General features: G+C 44.8%; 1 protein-coding gene across 2 annotated transcripts in view; it reads left to right on the top strand.

Moving 5' to 3' along the window:
* Nucleotides 1-242: 242 nt before the first annotated feature.
* The window catches only part of CLVS2 (clavesin 2), a 242,221-nt gene continuing 228,215 nt past the window's right edge, over nt 243-14,248 (top strand). For both annotated transcript variants that reach the window (XM_080389962.1, XM_080389961.1), the window contains exon 1: nt 243-9,680. In XM_080389962.1, the coding sequence (XP_080246088.1) occupies nt 9,292-9,680 (389 nt within the window). In that variant the 5' untranslated portion in view covers nt 243-9,291. The remainder of the gene's footprint in view (nt 9,681-14,248) is intronic.

Genomic DNA, 14,248 nt, shown 5'->3' with positions numbered 1-14,248 from the left:
TATTCTTGAATCCTTGCGGCAACACCGTCCAAGTGAGTTGGGTCCTTCGACCACTTTTAGGATTTTCCCACTCGAATGCAAACAACTTTTGACTGGCTTCGTGGAGAGGGAGGCAAAAGAAAGCATCCTTTAAATCTAGAACAGTAAACCAGATTAATTCAGGTGCCAATACAGTCAGTAGGGTATACGGGTTTGCCACGACTGGGTAGAGATCCTCAGTAATCTTGTTCTCTGCACTGTTTGGGGGCTTATCTCTTCTGCCCAGTGGGCTCTCAGTCACCAAGAACTGTAGCAGATGTTGGGGTTTCTCCTTGAGTTGGCTAGGTTCCACAGGCAGGGCTGCCTTTGTTGCTGTAAACATTTCTGTGTGCCTAAGTGCGTGCCTCAGGTCTCCTTTGCTCCTGTCTTCTGTGCAATGTCACTGTGGAGGAAGAAGTTTAGACATGCAGGCTATGATTCTCCAGTGGCTGTTTAGCATCTAGTTTGAATCAAACAGTGCCTGGAAAGATCTCAGGAAAGTTTATGAGAAGTTTTCAACAGCCATCTTGTTTTGCAGTTTTTCCTTCTTTGAATTTCTCAGTGATAAAGGGACCTGAGACTTATCTAGGCAAAACTAAAAGCAGCTGCTTGCTTCTCTAATTAAGAGATCAAGTCTAAGTGTCCCTTTTGCCTCCTACCATAACACAGCTCCACGAACAGTGTAACAGCCAAAAGACGGCTAAATGTTTAAGCTGGACTGAAAGCAAACATCTCATCCTACACTGTTACTATTTAATAGGGCTTAATTTGTTTTTCAGAAGGCAGGTGTGCAACACACCATGTGAGATTCCCTGAGGCGCCAGTGCACCTGCATAGGGCTGGCAGGTGGAGCACAGGAGCTATGGGTAACTCATGCCTTCCAGAGCAGCAGCTGAAGACGGGTGCGATTACTGAAGGCATCTCAAGACTCTAAATGACTGTGCTTCAGGAACTGGGTTGAATCATAACTGAGTGAAGTTTAAGGTTAGCATTTTTAAGGTGCTAAAATCAAATCACCTGCAGCAGTGGCAGAATTAACTTCATTTCCAAAACCAAATGTGTCTACATTTGTTAGCATTGAGCTGTTTCCATCATTGTGTTCAAAGAAAACTGAATTTCCGTTGCCTGCTGCCATTACTGTCTGTAAAAAGCCATGACAACAAGCTCTCTATATGTGTAACTTTAGAAAATAAGGCCACCTTTCTGCCCATTCTGGTTTAATGACTTTCAATGGCTCCATTTATTTTGAAACAAGTTGCAGCATAAGGCAATTTTGCTACTCAATAGCTTTTGGGTGCAATCTGTTTTCGACTTTGCGATTAGCTGAAGCTCTCAAACAGCCTGAATTCTTTAACTGACAAAAAAAAAAAAAAAAAAAAAAAAAAAAAAAAGGCTAGAGACAACTTCAGAGACAGCAAGCTTTTTCATGCTTCATGATACTCTCAAAAAAAAAAAAAAATCACAAAATTTATGATGTGCCACGTTTTCAAAGGAAGGAGAAAACTGGAAAATCCTAATGAAATTGTATCACCAAACATAGCCCATGTTAGTTACATTATCTTGCCATGTAAGGATTTGTGCTGTGGTGGCGTACAAGTACATTTTGCTGAACTAGCTGAAAATGCTGCCTCAGGAGAACAGGCTGACTTAAGCTTTATTCAACTGCTTTGCTTTCAGGCGACTTCTGATATTTCAGTGACTGACAGAATCAAGCCAAACTCACAAAGTCATTCAGAATGATATAAATTACGACCTTTAAGATTAGAACGGATATTTCTGAGAAAATCTCAGAAAAGTACTGAGTTATGGTAGATGAAAATAATCAACTTTTACAGAGAGCAGGTGATTTTATGGCTGCTGTGTGTGGAAGCTGACATGAATGGTCATGAAGAGTTCACCTACAGGTACAGATCAGTGGCTGTAACTCAGTCAACGACGAAAGATTTGTCATTTTGTCTAGATGTGGGGATCAAACACTGCCAGAAATGGTGTGGTGAAATCGTAGGAATAATATCAGACATTGTATCCAGCTTACAACTGGCAGAGTTCCATATATCATTATTGCAGTGGGCATGATTTGAATGAAGCTTGCCCAGAGAACACTGAGAATAATACTGTACTAAAAACTACCTATGAAACTCTTTATGTGACCACATATCATGGAAAAAGTATCCTAAAGGGGATGCTGTATTAAAGAGAAAAAATTCCTATGTGTCTTATCAAGAAATATGATGTGGTACAAAGTGCCACTTTCAGAGATAAAACGTGTGATGCTGTGTGTGCCAGTAGGCATCCATGTCATGCAATGAGTAAAACAGACTTCCAGTGAAGAAGTATAGAGTTACCTGACATGTGGACAAAACAGGAGTTAAAAAATATTATAAAGAAGTATCAGGAGATGAGAGCTTGAAGAGGGGATATAATAGTTCAAATAGGAAATGTTTACTTGCTTGGTACAAAATGAGCTCGAACCATGCTAAATAGAAAGACACACAGACACAAAGATAAGTCAGGGAGAGTAATAAGCTACAGAAAACTTCGCAAAGGCTGGATTTTCAGCAACAGAAGACTGTTCTTTACGAAACAAAGCACTGCAGTTTTTCCAGTCAGATGAAAGCTGACATTCTAAAAGCAAATCCACTGAGAGATTTTAAAGCTGGAGATACCAAGGTTCCCCAAACCCACTCTTAAGAAATTAAAAAAAACCTCCCCAGATTTGACAATGGAGTTTTGGAAGTTCCTTCACAGCAGTGAATCCATTCTACAGCATCTCTCCCATAAGGGTTTGAAGAATATAGCTGATATTAGCTTGGATGGTGCTCAGCTTCCTGAGCTGTAAACTGAATGAGGATTCCTGAAGTCATAAGCACCTTTACTTTGTGCAGCCAAACCAAATATTACATGGTTTCCAATCCCGTGAAGTTAGTTATTCTGGCATAGGTAATGGTGGTACCATAAAACAACTGAGATTCATCATTCTATATTGCATCCAAACATGGCTTTTATCCATCTGCTGCATGTGCTGGTATGTGTTCAAGGATGAAACTGATCACCTTCTACCTAGATATACAAGTTTTGGTACTGACTTCATGAAAGCCGAGGCACAGATCATCACTGGGAGCTTTTCAGACTTATGTGTCTTTCTCATACTTGCATTAAGAATGATTTAATGAATAATTTTGTTCCATCACTGTTCATCCATTTTTAATAAAATGAACATTTATTCCAAACTTAGCATTCTTCAGCATTCTGTATTAATTCTGTACTGAAATTTCGGAATGTTTAATGTCCTAGCTCATCATTTGACTAAGCTTACTGAAACCATTGGCTCAGTTATGAATTCATTATCTTTTATTTCCTACATATCTCTGATATGCAAATTGTTATAGCAGTGAAATATGTCTGACTGCTTTGCTCCCAGTTAATGCAGTATTAATGTAACAAAGAACTTCATTAAATTTCCAGATAACTTTTTACTTACAATAAATTAATGTTTGAACTTGCTTGATAGAGTCCTGCAGTTGCCTAAGTTTGGGTTCGGGTTTATTTTTTTTCCCAAATTAATACAGCTGTTAAGATATTTTGTGTTGGCACTAATGCTGGGTGAAACTTTTCCTTTTGTGTATCATCTCTTAGTGAGATGCTGACTTCTCTAAATCATAGGTTAATTATTTCAGCTTAGAATTTCACCTCCGGAAGACTTCTGTTCCAATAGCAAAACCAGCATGTAAAGACCTCATGTAGACAGAAGAAAGCCCATCAAAACACTGTTCCAGTGTTGCTAATGCCCTGCTCACACCTATCTCTTCACACTGCCCATCTAAAGTGTTTTAAATGCAGGGATTGAAAGAACAGAGGTTGCGCAGCCAAAAAAAGGAGAAGAGAGATTTTACCTGAGACTTTATACCAGTCTCCCAAGAGAGAAATAAATTATTCTGTCAGTCTACAGTAGATAAGATAAAAACCAATGGGCTAAATTGCAGCAAGTGATAGATAGGCCAGACACAAGGAAAAACATACTGCATGGATACTGAAGCTTTGGGACAGACTGTCTAGAGAAGCTGTGGAATATCCGCTGCTGGAGGTTTTTAAATACCACTCAGACAAACATCCATCAGGATAGGGGATAGATAAACTAGGCAATCCCTTAAAATCCCTTCCAGTTTTATTTTTTATGATTCTGTGAGTAGGCTTGTCATACTGAAATATTTCTCTGATTAGGGTCTGATGCTCTCCCTTGTCTACTGTAAGGCTATTCATCCTTACGCTGTTAAAGACCTATGATGATGAGTAAAAGACAGATGACTGGTTTGCTCTCAGAAGCCGATTTTTCAGCTAGTCGGCATCTGAAGTTGCAGACAGATTTCCAACAGAGCTCAGTTCTAGAAGTTCCTTTGTTTCAGATATAATGGTACTTTCTAGGTCAAGTATCCTGATGTCTACAAATGTGCTTAAGTAAAGATCACCATCATGCTCAGACACACGACTGCATTCCCATAACTCACCTAATTACAGAATGATGTCTGAGGCGAATCCTCGACCCCATGTGGCTTCCACTGAGGTTTAAATGGAGAAGTTTTATCAGCTACTTGCAGTGAGACAAGATTCTGCATGAAATCAGTTGCTAAGCCTCAGCTGTTGCATGGGAACTTGTTAAGTTGCAGCACTGTGGTTAATGAATGATGAAGAAATTATTTCAGCAGTCCAGAAGCCTAACACTAACTGACATTGTTCCTTAGGTTTCCAAGCTAAGCCACTCCAGAGGCAAACTGAACCTATGAAGATATTTGTTCTGATGATCTATAGTTGTTTTTATGCTCTTAAAACATTTGAATGAAGTTTTAAAATTGATTCTGAAAATGGGACCTAGACTTTGAATTTAGCTGCTTTTTTGAATAGGTGTCATTTTGGTGCTTTTGAAAAAGTTATATTTAGCCACTTTCAAAATCTTCAAGGACACACAACTGTATGCACCTACATACACACTGCTGAAGAAGAATGGATGCGAGCATATATTCCTGGTTATACGTACTTTCAAACGTATTTCTCATCTCTTCAGCTGTATCACACTGAACTAAGACAAACTCTTTTGGAAATTTTATCCTATATGCACAGCTGTCCTTAAGGAATAACCAGAGCAGGATGCTGAAACCAATGTAACTGTAAGTCAAAGACAACAGCGAGAGCTGTCTAGGGTCTTAAACCACTCCAGAGAAAGTGAGGTACCAACACATATAGAGTTATTTCCTTATCCACCATCTAGTATTTATTTTATTTAGTTTTATTCTTGTATTCCATTTTGTTCCTGAATGCCCTGGTCTATTGCTGATTGTAAACAATTTCATTCTGAATGTGAATTAGAATCTCTGATATCAAACACCTACAAAAACACCTTTGTGTCTTGTGTTTTATTTTTATTTCAAATCAGGTACCTAATTGTAGTGCTTATAAGATTGCAGGGCACTTGGATTTTAATTGTATGAGGTTCAGGCAAAAGTGACTATAAAAGCATCAAAGACAAATAACAGTTTGTAAGTGCAAATGAAAAGATGCTGAGATTTACATAATGGATTTAGTCAGACACCCCTACTGTTTTATAGAGGGAGAAGTGCATGTGCACAATAAATAAATCACACTGTGCCATCGGTATGTTGCATCTAACCACATTAGTGGCTCCATTTTCCCCCTCATGACTTAGGTAGGATGACATATTGAAAAACACATATTTCTTCATTATACTATTTAAATGGATTGATAAATCTGCTTATAGATGACAGAAACATTTTTCATTGCTCCTACCAAGTTATTTATACTTAAAACAAATCTTTCACATGTTTACATGCAAGAGCCCCAAATGCTGCAAATATGTTGCTGTAACGATAAGACCCACCTGTGACTCAGGTAGAACATGACCAAAATCCTGCTCTTTGACCTACTCTGCCTTCAGGCTGCCTTGCTGCAAGCAATTTGGATAGTACCCACCTTCTAAATCTACTGTGTTCAGGAAAGAGCATGTAAAACGTGTCCTTCAAGGTAAGGGCATTTTTGATCTATGTTTCCACAACTTGCTGCAAAACTTTTTTCTTGAAATGCTGTTAATATTTGCTGAATTTCATTTTAATGTGGGAAAGTACTGGTTAGAAATTGTTAACTTACTGTATCAATTTTTATGGAGACTGAACGTTGCTTTGAAAAGGAGGTGTACAGAAATTGGGTTGTTTTTGATGAAAATAATTAACATACTTGGCTTCCAGATTTTTTTTTCTTTAAAAAAAAGTGTAAAAAGTGGAAAGGCTTAAATATGGTGGAAAATGGGGGAAACCAAAAAATGGAACAATACTGAAAGTTTTCAGATAAAATTCCAAGTATTTTCTTAGTAATTTTTAAAAAATTAAGAAAATATAGAATTGACCTTTTCTGTAGTTTCGGAATTGTTAATATTTTAATTTTGGCCAGCTCAGTTCTTTTCTCTGTCCACTGCATCTCTGTGCTGGAATACATGAAAAATCTAATATATGTGTATGCTTCCACTTGCAAAGGAAAAATAAAGCAAATTAAGGAGTGCGTTACTGGAGGTCATAGACAGGATATATTACGGACTTGATTTTGCAAGACACTGAATGCCTGCAGCTCACCCTGCTCTGAATGAATTTAAGGCACTTGTCACATGACCTGCTCTTTTATTAGCTTAGTTGCAGTGGAAAAGGCAGAGCAGCAGCATCAGAAATGAAAATGATGGCAGAAAATGTCTGGTTTTTGGGTCCATATGGGTGGTGGTAACAGCTGTCCTCAAAGAGCCTCTGCTGAGGAATATAGAAGTGATACAGAGGAAGATAGCAAGAGCAAAGGAAAATGAAGATTTAAGAATAATAGAAAATAATAATAAAAAAGCACAAACTATTTCTGGAGGAATAACTGCTCTAAGAAAAAGTTATCAACCTAGATGAATCACATCTATGTCAGGAGGCTAATTTAAAGGCATTTTATTAGACAAAGAGAAATAAGCATTTCTAGAGAGTGATTCAGTCCTTAGGAAGACTGCGTATCTTTTCCTCTTGTGAGGGATCTCAAAGCACATAGGGATATTCAGATGGAATAAAGCTGGGCTGTGATGGCTGGGCACTATCAGGCTGATCCTTCCAACAGTTTCTGCCTTAAGCTGGCGCACTGCAGGTCTGGTACCCAGCTCGGTAAGGGCTGGTGGCCTCCCTGCCTGCCCTTCCAGCCATCCCTCCTGCAGCTAGTTTGAGATCAGGCAGCTGTGAAGAAATAGGCAAAACTTGACCCTCCCTTGGCACCAAGAAGGGATGTGGTGAAAAGCTGCTAGACCCTATAAAACCCTATAAAACCCCCAAATGCCCTTTAGCCACCAGAAGAATGACAATTTTTGCCACCTAACTACTGCTTGCTGCACAAACTCGGGCTCAGAGCGTGCTCATTGCTGAGGGCTCCCTCCTGCTGCCGAGGTCATCTGTTCCATCTGATGGTGGCCTGCAGAAAATGCAGGGTATCATTTCAACGTGTTTATGGGTACCTTTATTTGCCTGAGAACACACACTGCACTTCCCGCTGGCCTATTCCCCATCTATACCCTCTACACGGGTCAGTGGTCTCAGCGCCTCGTCAATAATTCAGCCTGTGTGCTCTGGCTATGTCATCCTGGGAAAGGAGCCCAACGCAGTGTCGAAAAGCTGCGCATCCTATAGGAAGGAGGAGGATGTACACGTTATAGGTTTTCCCGTGTTTGCTGGATCTTTCACGTGAGCTTGATTTTCAGGCGCATTTGCGTCGGGGAAGCTCAGACCCTCAGACAAGGGACAAATGCTCTTCAGTAGGAACTTCTCTGGAAAGCAGGCTGCAGCATCAAACTTTCCCGCGTGAAAAAAGGCACTTTCTGCCCCGAAATATCCAACACGCAGTAGTCGCAATGTAACACAACTCAAGGCACGGGGCCAAAGAGGGGGTGGCTTTATTGTCCTCCCATTTTTTTACGTGCACAATGTTTCATTTTAAGATACTCTGTCAGAAGAGGGGATCCAAGCCGAGTGATGGCTCCACGCACACCCCCCCGCCACCGGCGCCACCCCGAGATTTACACAGCCCCCGGCCCCGCAGCCCGCGCCCCCCGGCAACCACCATCTTGTTCCCCACACTCCCAGCGCGGCCCCGCGCAGCGCAGCGCAGCAGCCCCCGCCGTGCAGAGCCGCGGTGCGGCCGCTGCTCCCCCATCCCCCCCCCCCCGCGGCGGGCCGGGCGGGCGCTGCGCGGGGCCGAGGGGGCGGGGCCGCCCCCGCGCTCCTCCGCGCCCGCCCCGCCCCGCCCCGAGCGCCGGCTCCGCGCGGCGGGGGGGCAGGTGCCGCTGCGCGCCGGGGCGGGTGCGCGCGCCTGCGAGTGCGTGTGCGCGCGCGCGGGTGTGCAAGGCGGGGCCGCGCGGCAGAGGCAGCCCCGCGCCGGCTGGTGCCATCGGGAGCCGGGGCGGGGAGCGGGGGAGGGCGCGGGGGCGGGCGAGCATCCTCGGGGCTGAGGCTCCGTTTGTCTTTCCGGGCTCCGCGCTGGCGAGCGGGAGGCTCTGCGGTACCGGTACCGGCGGGGTACCTGCGGATCGGCTTCCCTCCTCCTCGCTGGTTTTGTTGAGTGGTTTTCTGGGGGGGGTGTGTGTTTCTTTTTTTTTTTTTAGTTTGTTGTTGTTGGTTTTTTTTTTTTAACCCTCCCTCAAGTCCAGGGAGACGCTTCTGAAGCGGGGCGAGCGGTGATCTTACGTAAATGGTGCCGCTCCGGCGAGGGCCCCCCCCCTGCCAGCCCCGGGCCGGGGGAGCGCCCCCGGGCGCCGCTCGCCCTGCCTAGCGGCCGGGCCCCTCGCCGCCGCCGCAGCCCTGCCTGAGATCCGCACGGGCGCCGGCACCGGCGCGGGCGAGCGGCAGCGGGCGGCCCCGTCCCCGGCGGGTTTCGGCGCCTCCGCGGACCGGCTGCGGGGATGATGCGGCGCGTCGGACCCCGCGGCGGGGAGGGCGCTATGTCAGAGAGATAACGCGCCTCCGCCCGCAGCCCGGGGGCAGTCTCGCTGCCAGCCCCCCCGGGACCCGGCTGCTGGGAGCCGCTCGCTTCTCGGCGGCCGGACTGGCCGCGGCGGTGGGGCCGGGGCGCGGCGGGGCGAGGCCCGGCGGGGCGGGGGAGCGGCGGCCGGCCGTGCCGGGGCACCCCGCCTGCGGGGGGCAAGCGCCCGGGAGGCTGAGGAGCACAGGCAGCAGAGGCGGGGAGGAGGAGGGCAGCGCCATGACTCATTTGCAGGCAGGTCTCTCCCCGGAGACTCTGGAGAAAGCCCGGCTCGAGCTGAACGAGAACCCCGACACCTTGCACCAGGACATCCAGGAGGTGCGGGACATGGTGATCACCCGGCCCGACATCGGCTTCCTCCGCACCGACGATGCCTTCATCCTGCGGTTCCTGCGGGCCAGGAAGTTTCAGCACTTCGAGGCGTTTCGCCTCCTGGCCCAGTACTTTGAATATCGTCAGCAGAACCTGGACATGTTCAAGAGCTTCAAGGCCACCGACCCGGGCATCAAACAGGCGCTGAAGGATGGTTTCCCCGGTGGGCTGGCCAACCTGGACCACTACGGCAGGAAGATCCTCGTCCTTTTTGCTGCTAACTGGGACCAGAGCAGGTAAACGCAGAGCCACCTGCCCGCCTTAACCCCTTCTTCCCCCAGGGCAATGCGTGGGAAAAGCCGTGCCAGCGGGCGGGTGGGCAGCGGGGACACAGCCGGCTCTGCCCGCGGCAGGCTGGGCAGCAGCGCAGGAGGCAGAGGGAGAAGAGAAAGAAGAAATGTCTTTTGTGCCTTAGGGCCTTTTCAGCCTTCTCATCCTTTAGGGTGTGAATTTTGGAAGGGAAGTAGAAGCTGCTCAGATGCTCTTCTCAGCTGGCTGATAGGAGTTTTACACCCTTCTGCCTCCCCTTAGCCGAAGTGAGCTGGCATGGTAGGTGCTGCGCTTACCCATTTGACAAAGGCTGGTTGCGCTCTCTGTGCTGGTCTTCCTGCTTCAGCACACACGGAGCTGCTCAGGTGCCATGGGAGGAAATGGGAGATGCTGTGTTAAAACAGGAGCATCCATCATGGCTTTTGAGCTGAAAAGTTTACCTGCGTGGGAAGCTGAGGTGCCAGATCCTTTCCCTTAGTTAAAGGGAGCTCTTCCTGAGCCACTTGGAAACGCTGGGATGGAAGTTTCAGTAACCACTTCTTTTCCCCACTCAAGCTGCTCCAAGCGTGAATTCCCTGCGTAATAAGATCCAAGCACACTAAGCTTTGGTAGGAAATTGAAGGAGGCTAGTGCAGTCCCTAGAACAATTTCTGATCTGTTCTGGGACCAGTCGAGCCTGATGATGACTTAGCAGGCTGACCCAAGAGCTGTCTCCCATCAAGGCCCTTACATGGTATCAAGACAATTACTAAAAGAGACACTGTTTGGTTATTCTAAATACCTCATTGGGTGCCATGCTCAGTTTCTCCTGCAGTCTAAAATTATATCCACAAAACCTGCTTGATTTTCAGTGCATGTAAATGAAGGACTCCATTAAGACTGAACTCTAAAACCTATTCCTGTGAGCGCTGAGTTGTTTCCCTAGGCTTCCAGCATGAAAGCAGGTTTAGAATCTGAAGCACTTCTTAGAGAGAAAAGTTAAAATCTTGGTAGTTGCCTTCACATGAACCCAAACCATCTTTTTTGCAGTCAGCAAAGGCTGGGCGCAGGCAGTGTGGAGTGCTCAGTGCAGCTATCCCCAGCTCAGCTATTTTGAAACATGGGGAGGACATGAACAGCTAGCAGTGTGGCTAGAAGGGACAGTATCTGGGGGATCGGCATGCTGAAGCTTGCCCTTTAAATGTCTGTGTAGCTGTCCTCTTGCAGGCTGTGTGGATAGCCATTGCAGGGAGGGATCCCGCAGCTCCCTGACATGCACCAGTCAGTGTTACAGCCAGGGATGGGTCTCTGCCTGGAGGGTTGCTGGCCCACCATGGCTTTCCTCCTCCCCAGACAGGACGGCTGCATCCGCACTGCCTACAGGGAGTTTCCTGGCCCTTGCTCACCCGTGAATCGTGCCCAGGGACTGGAAGAAAGCTGTCTGGCACAAACCAAAACTGCCCATGGCCAGGCTAACAACCAGAAAGTGTGGATGAACATATGCAGAGCTGGGGCCAGTGTCCTTTTCCTGGTTCGGTTTTCTAGCAGATGAAGCCAAAGAAGCTGAATGAGGAAGCAGTGGTGATGAGGCTAAGGACTCCTTGAGTGGGCTTCGTGTCCCACATAAGGACCAGGTCAGCTTTTTATTTTTAAATCAACTCCGCAAGCTCTTAAACATCCCTGAAGGGAGAATTAGGAAAGCAATTGGTGTTTAGGCCTTTTATTAAGTCATACATCTATGATGAAGGAATTCCCTTGTTAAAGGTAATACCATTATTTCTCATTAATGAAAAAAACCCCAAAGCTTTATGTGGCACTTTTCAGATCATTAGTTCCTATCAAAAGAAACCAGAATCCAAGTTCAGAGATAAGGTAGCATTAAAAAAAATAATTGTCATGTGAAAAGAATAGGTTTATTTTCTTCTTAATTTTGGATGTGCTGATAATTAAACTATGTGAGATCAGCTGACACAACAGTAAATTTATGGTGGTTTTTTTCATGAAGTCCTATTGGGACAATTAATATTATCTATGCTATCATAGCAAAGTGACTGGGGTACACCAGAGCACCTAATGGCTATGTTTGCAGTTGGATGCCTACTGCTTTTCAGCACTGCATGCCCACCACACGCCTATCCTCCAGAGCAAGGGACTTGCTTTCAGATAGACCGCTCAGACAAAGGGGAGAGAGCTGAAGCCCAGCTGTGGGGAGTGGCTTGCTTCAAGGCACATGACAAGTCAGTGGCAGATCTGGGAATGGAGCTAGGTCACTTTCTTGTCTAATTAATTTAGTGTCTTCCATTATTTGATGTTCAGCAACTGAAGCTGGGGAGCATTGTGTATGGAACTTACGCTAAACCAGCTATGCAACATGTCACAAGCTTATGCCTTAACTGACTTGAGAACTTGTAGTATGAAAAAGCAGCGCTCCTCTTACAGCAACAATGGGAGGATTACTTCTTGAAGTCTGTCTTGTTAGGACCTCTTCATATGCTTCGTAAGCTAAGCTGATAGAGCACAGCAAGCCTCCAAATCTATCACATTTGTGCAACTTATTATGGCCAGCATGTAACAATTAGAAATAAAACCTCCCAATTTGTTATTTAAGTGAAGAGCAGACATACTATAGATGATTTATACAGCACCAGCAGACTATGATTTACATAGTTCCAAATAGAAAGAAAAGTGTGGGAGGCAAAAAATTCCTATGGTAAAACAAGCCTGTGTACTAGATGTTGAATCATTAAATTAAAGCAGGGCCTGAAAACTGTACCAGATGTCCTACCATCTGAACAACTAAATCAGACATGTATTTAAAACAAACAAAAAAAATGGAAAAGTGAAGGATAATGCACTGAGTAGCACAGCAGCTTTTCCATGGGACTGCCTAACTTTCCACCCAGTCTTTAGCATGGGGAAAGTGAAGATGGCTGGCATTCCTGCCAGGAGGCTGGATACACTTGGGGAGGGATCAGCCTTCCCTATTAGCTTCCAGATTGTTGATTCATAACTACATTTGGCTTGTAGGTGTGTACGTGCATTTGAAGACGCCCTTTTCCTTAATGTGTCCAGCTGGTGAAGCTTTTTTTCCAGTTAATGGTACAATTAACTTCAGCTCTCAGCGGCAAGAGATCTGTTGTCATGCATGTTCTTCTGTATGATTTGTGGCACCTGTATGCAGATTCCCTAGAAAGATCAGTCCATTTTGATGCTATTTATTTGAAATCTTTCCCAGTGTTAATTATATCAGAATTTTCCCTAGCAAAGTGCAATAGAAGAGTGCAGCGATACCTAGTTGCTGTCTGTGTCACAGTGACCCAGTCAGCTCACACCATCCTCGGTGAATACAGAAATCCACTGCACTCATTACTGTTAGCTCTGCTGTTGCATCAGATGATTTACAGCAGGGCAAAGACAGAGTCCACTGGTTTGCTTTTGAAACTATGCTTTTGTGTGCAGAAGTGCTAGAAACTTTTCTTTTCCTCCCATTAAATGAAATTTTAAATTCTGTAGTTATTAAGAGGCTCAGCTCACTATTCACCCCAGGCAAGCTGACAGGGTATTTTTCAAGCTGTGATGGAGACAGTGTGACAAAACAAATAGCAATGCTAACAATAATAACATATTAACAATAACAAAATACCTGGTCAACAGAGTCAATTTTTGTTTGGAAGTTACATCTTTCAAATAATAATTATTAAGTAGTGCAAACACTGTCATTTTTTCTACAGTATTTCCTGCTGACTGATCCTGTCTTATTGTTTCCTAGCTTTTCCCCAGGTGTTCGTATCTGCTATTATCACTTGTGTTTAGACTGTGAGTGTTTTGGCTAGGGATCTTTTTGATCAATGCTAATGTAAAATTTAGATCAGCTGAATCTTCATCTGTCACTATGACTGTTAGACACGGGGCTAATATAAAGAGTAATGTATGGTATTAAATCTGAATCTAAAAGTCAATCTGGTAAAATATGTGAAGCGGTTTCTATTTTCCTATGCATTTTTGTATCACTGGTGGTGCTTTTTGTTTTTAGATGGAGGGCTCCCAGGGCACGCTGCCGTTATTTAAGCAGAATAGCTCTAAGAGATGTTTCGATCCCCCATCTTCTCAGCATTCAAATCAGTACCCAGACTGACAGACCAAGGAGATATGAAGCATCATTTCTAGGTGCTCCTTTATGTATCTTGAGGGGTCTTATAGCACTGAAATTCTAAAAATATTAAGCCAGAGCAGTAGGTTAGAAATTGGATGATGTCTCAGAGACTTGACCAGCTTTCTCTTTTAATTGACAGTGGCACAACAGCTCATTTGACAGCAACCTTTGCTTGGCCAAATGGTGATGAGCTTAAAATACAGACTGTGCGTTCCTTACATGTTTGGGATCTTTAGGAGACATGTGGCTTAAATACAAGCAAAGAAGACTTTACCATTTATCTCTTGTATTTAACAGTTTGCATCCTCAGAGGCAGAGTCATGCCACTCAGTTTTAATTCTCAAAATAACTTGAAATTTCTTGCTGTTGGAGGGCAGTGGGGTGGGGGCGGGGGCCGATATG

The sequence above is a fragment of the Falco punctatus genome (genome assembly GCF_963210335.1).
Source record: "Falco punctatus genome assembly, chromosome: 5".
NCBI lineage: Eukaryota > Metazoa > Chordata > Aves > Falconiformes > Falconidae > Falco > Falco punctatus.
This window is presented reverse-complemented; position numbering and strand designations above follow the sequence as displayed.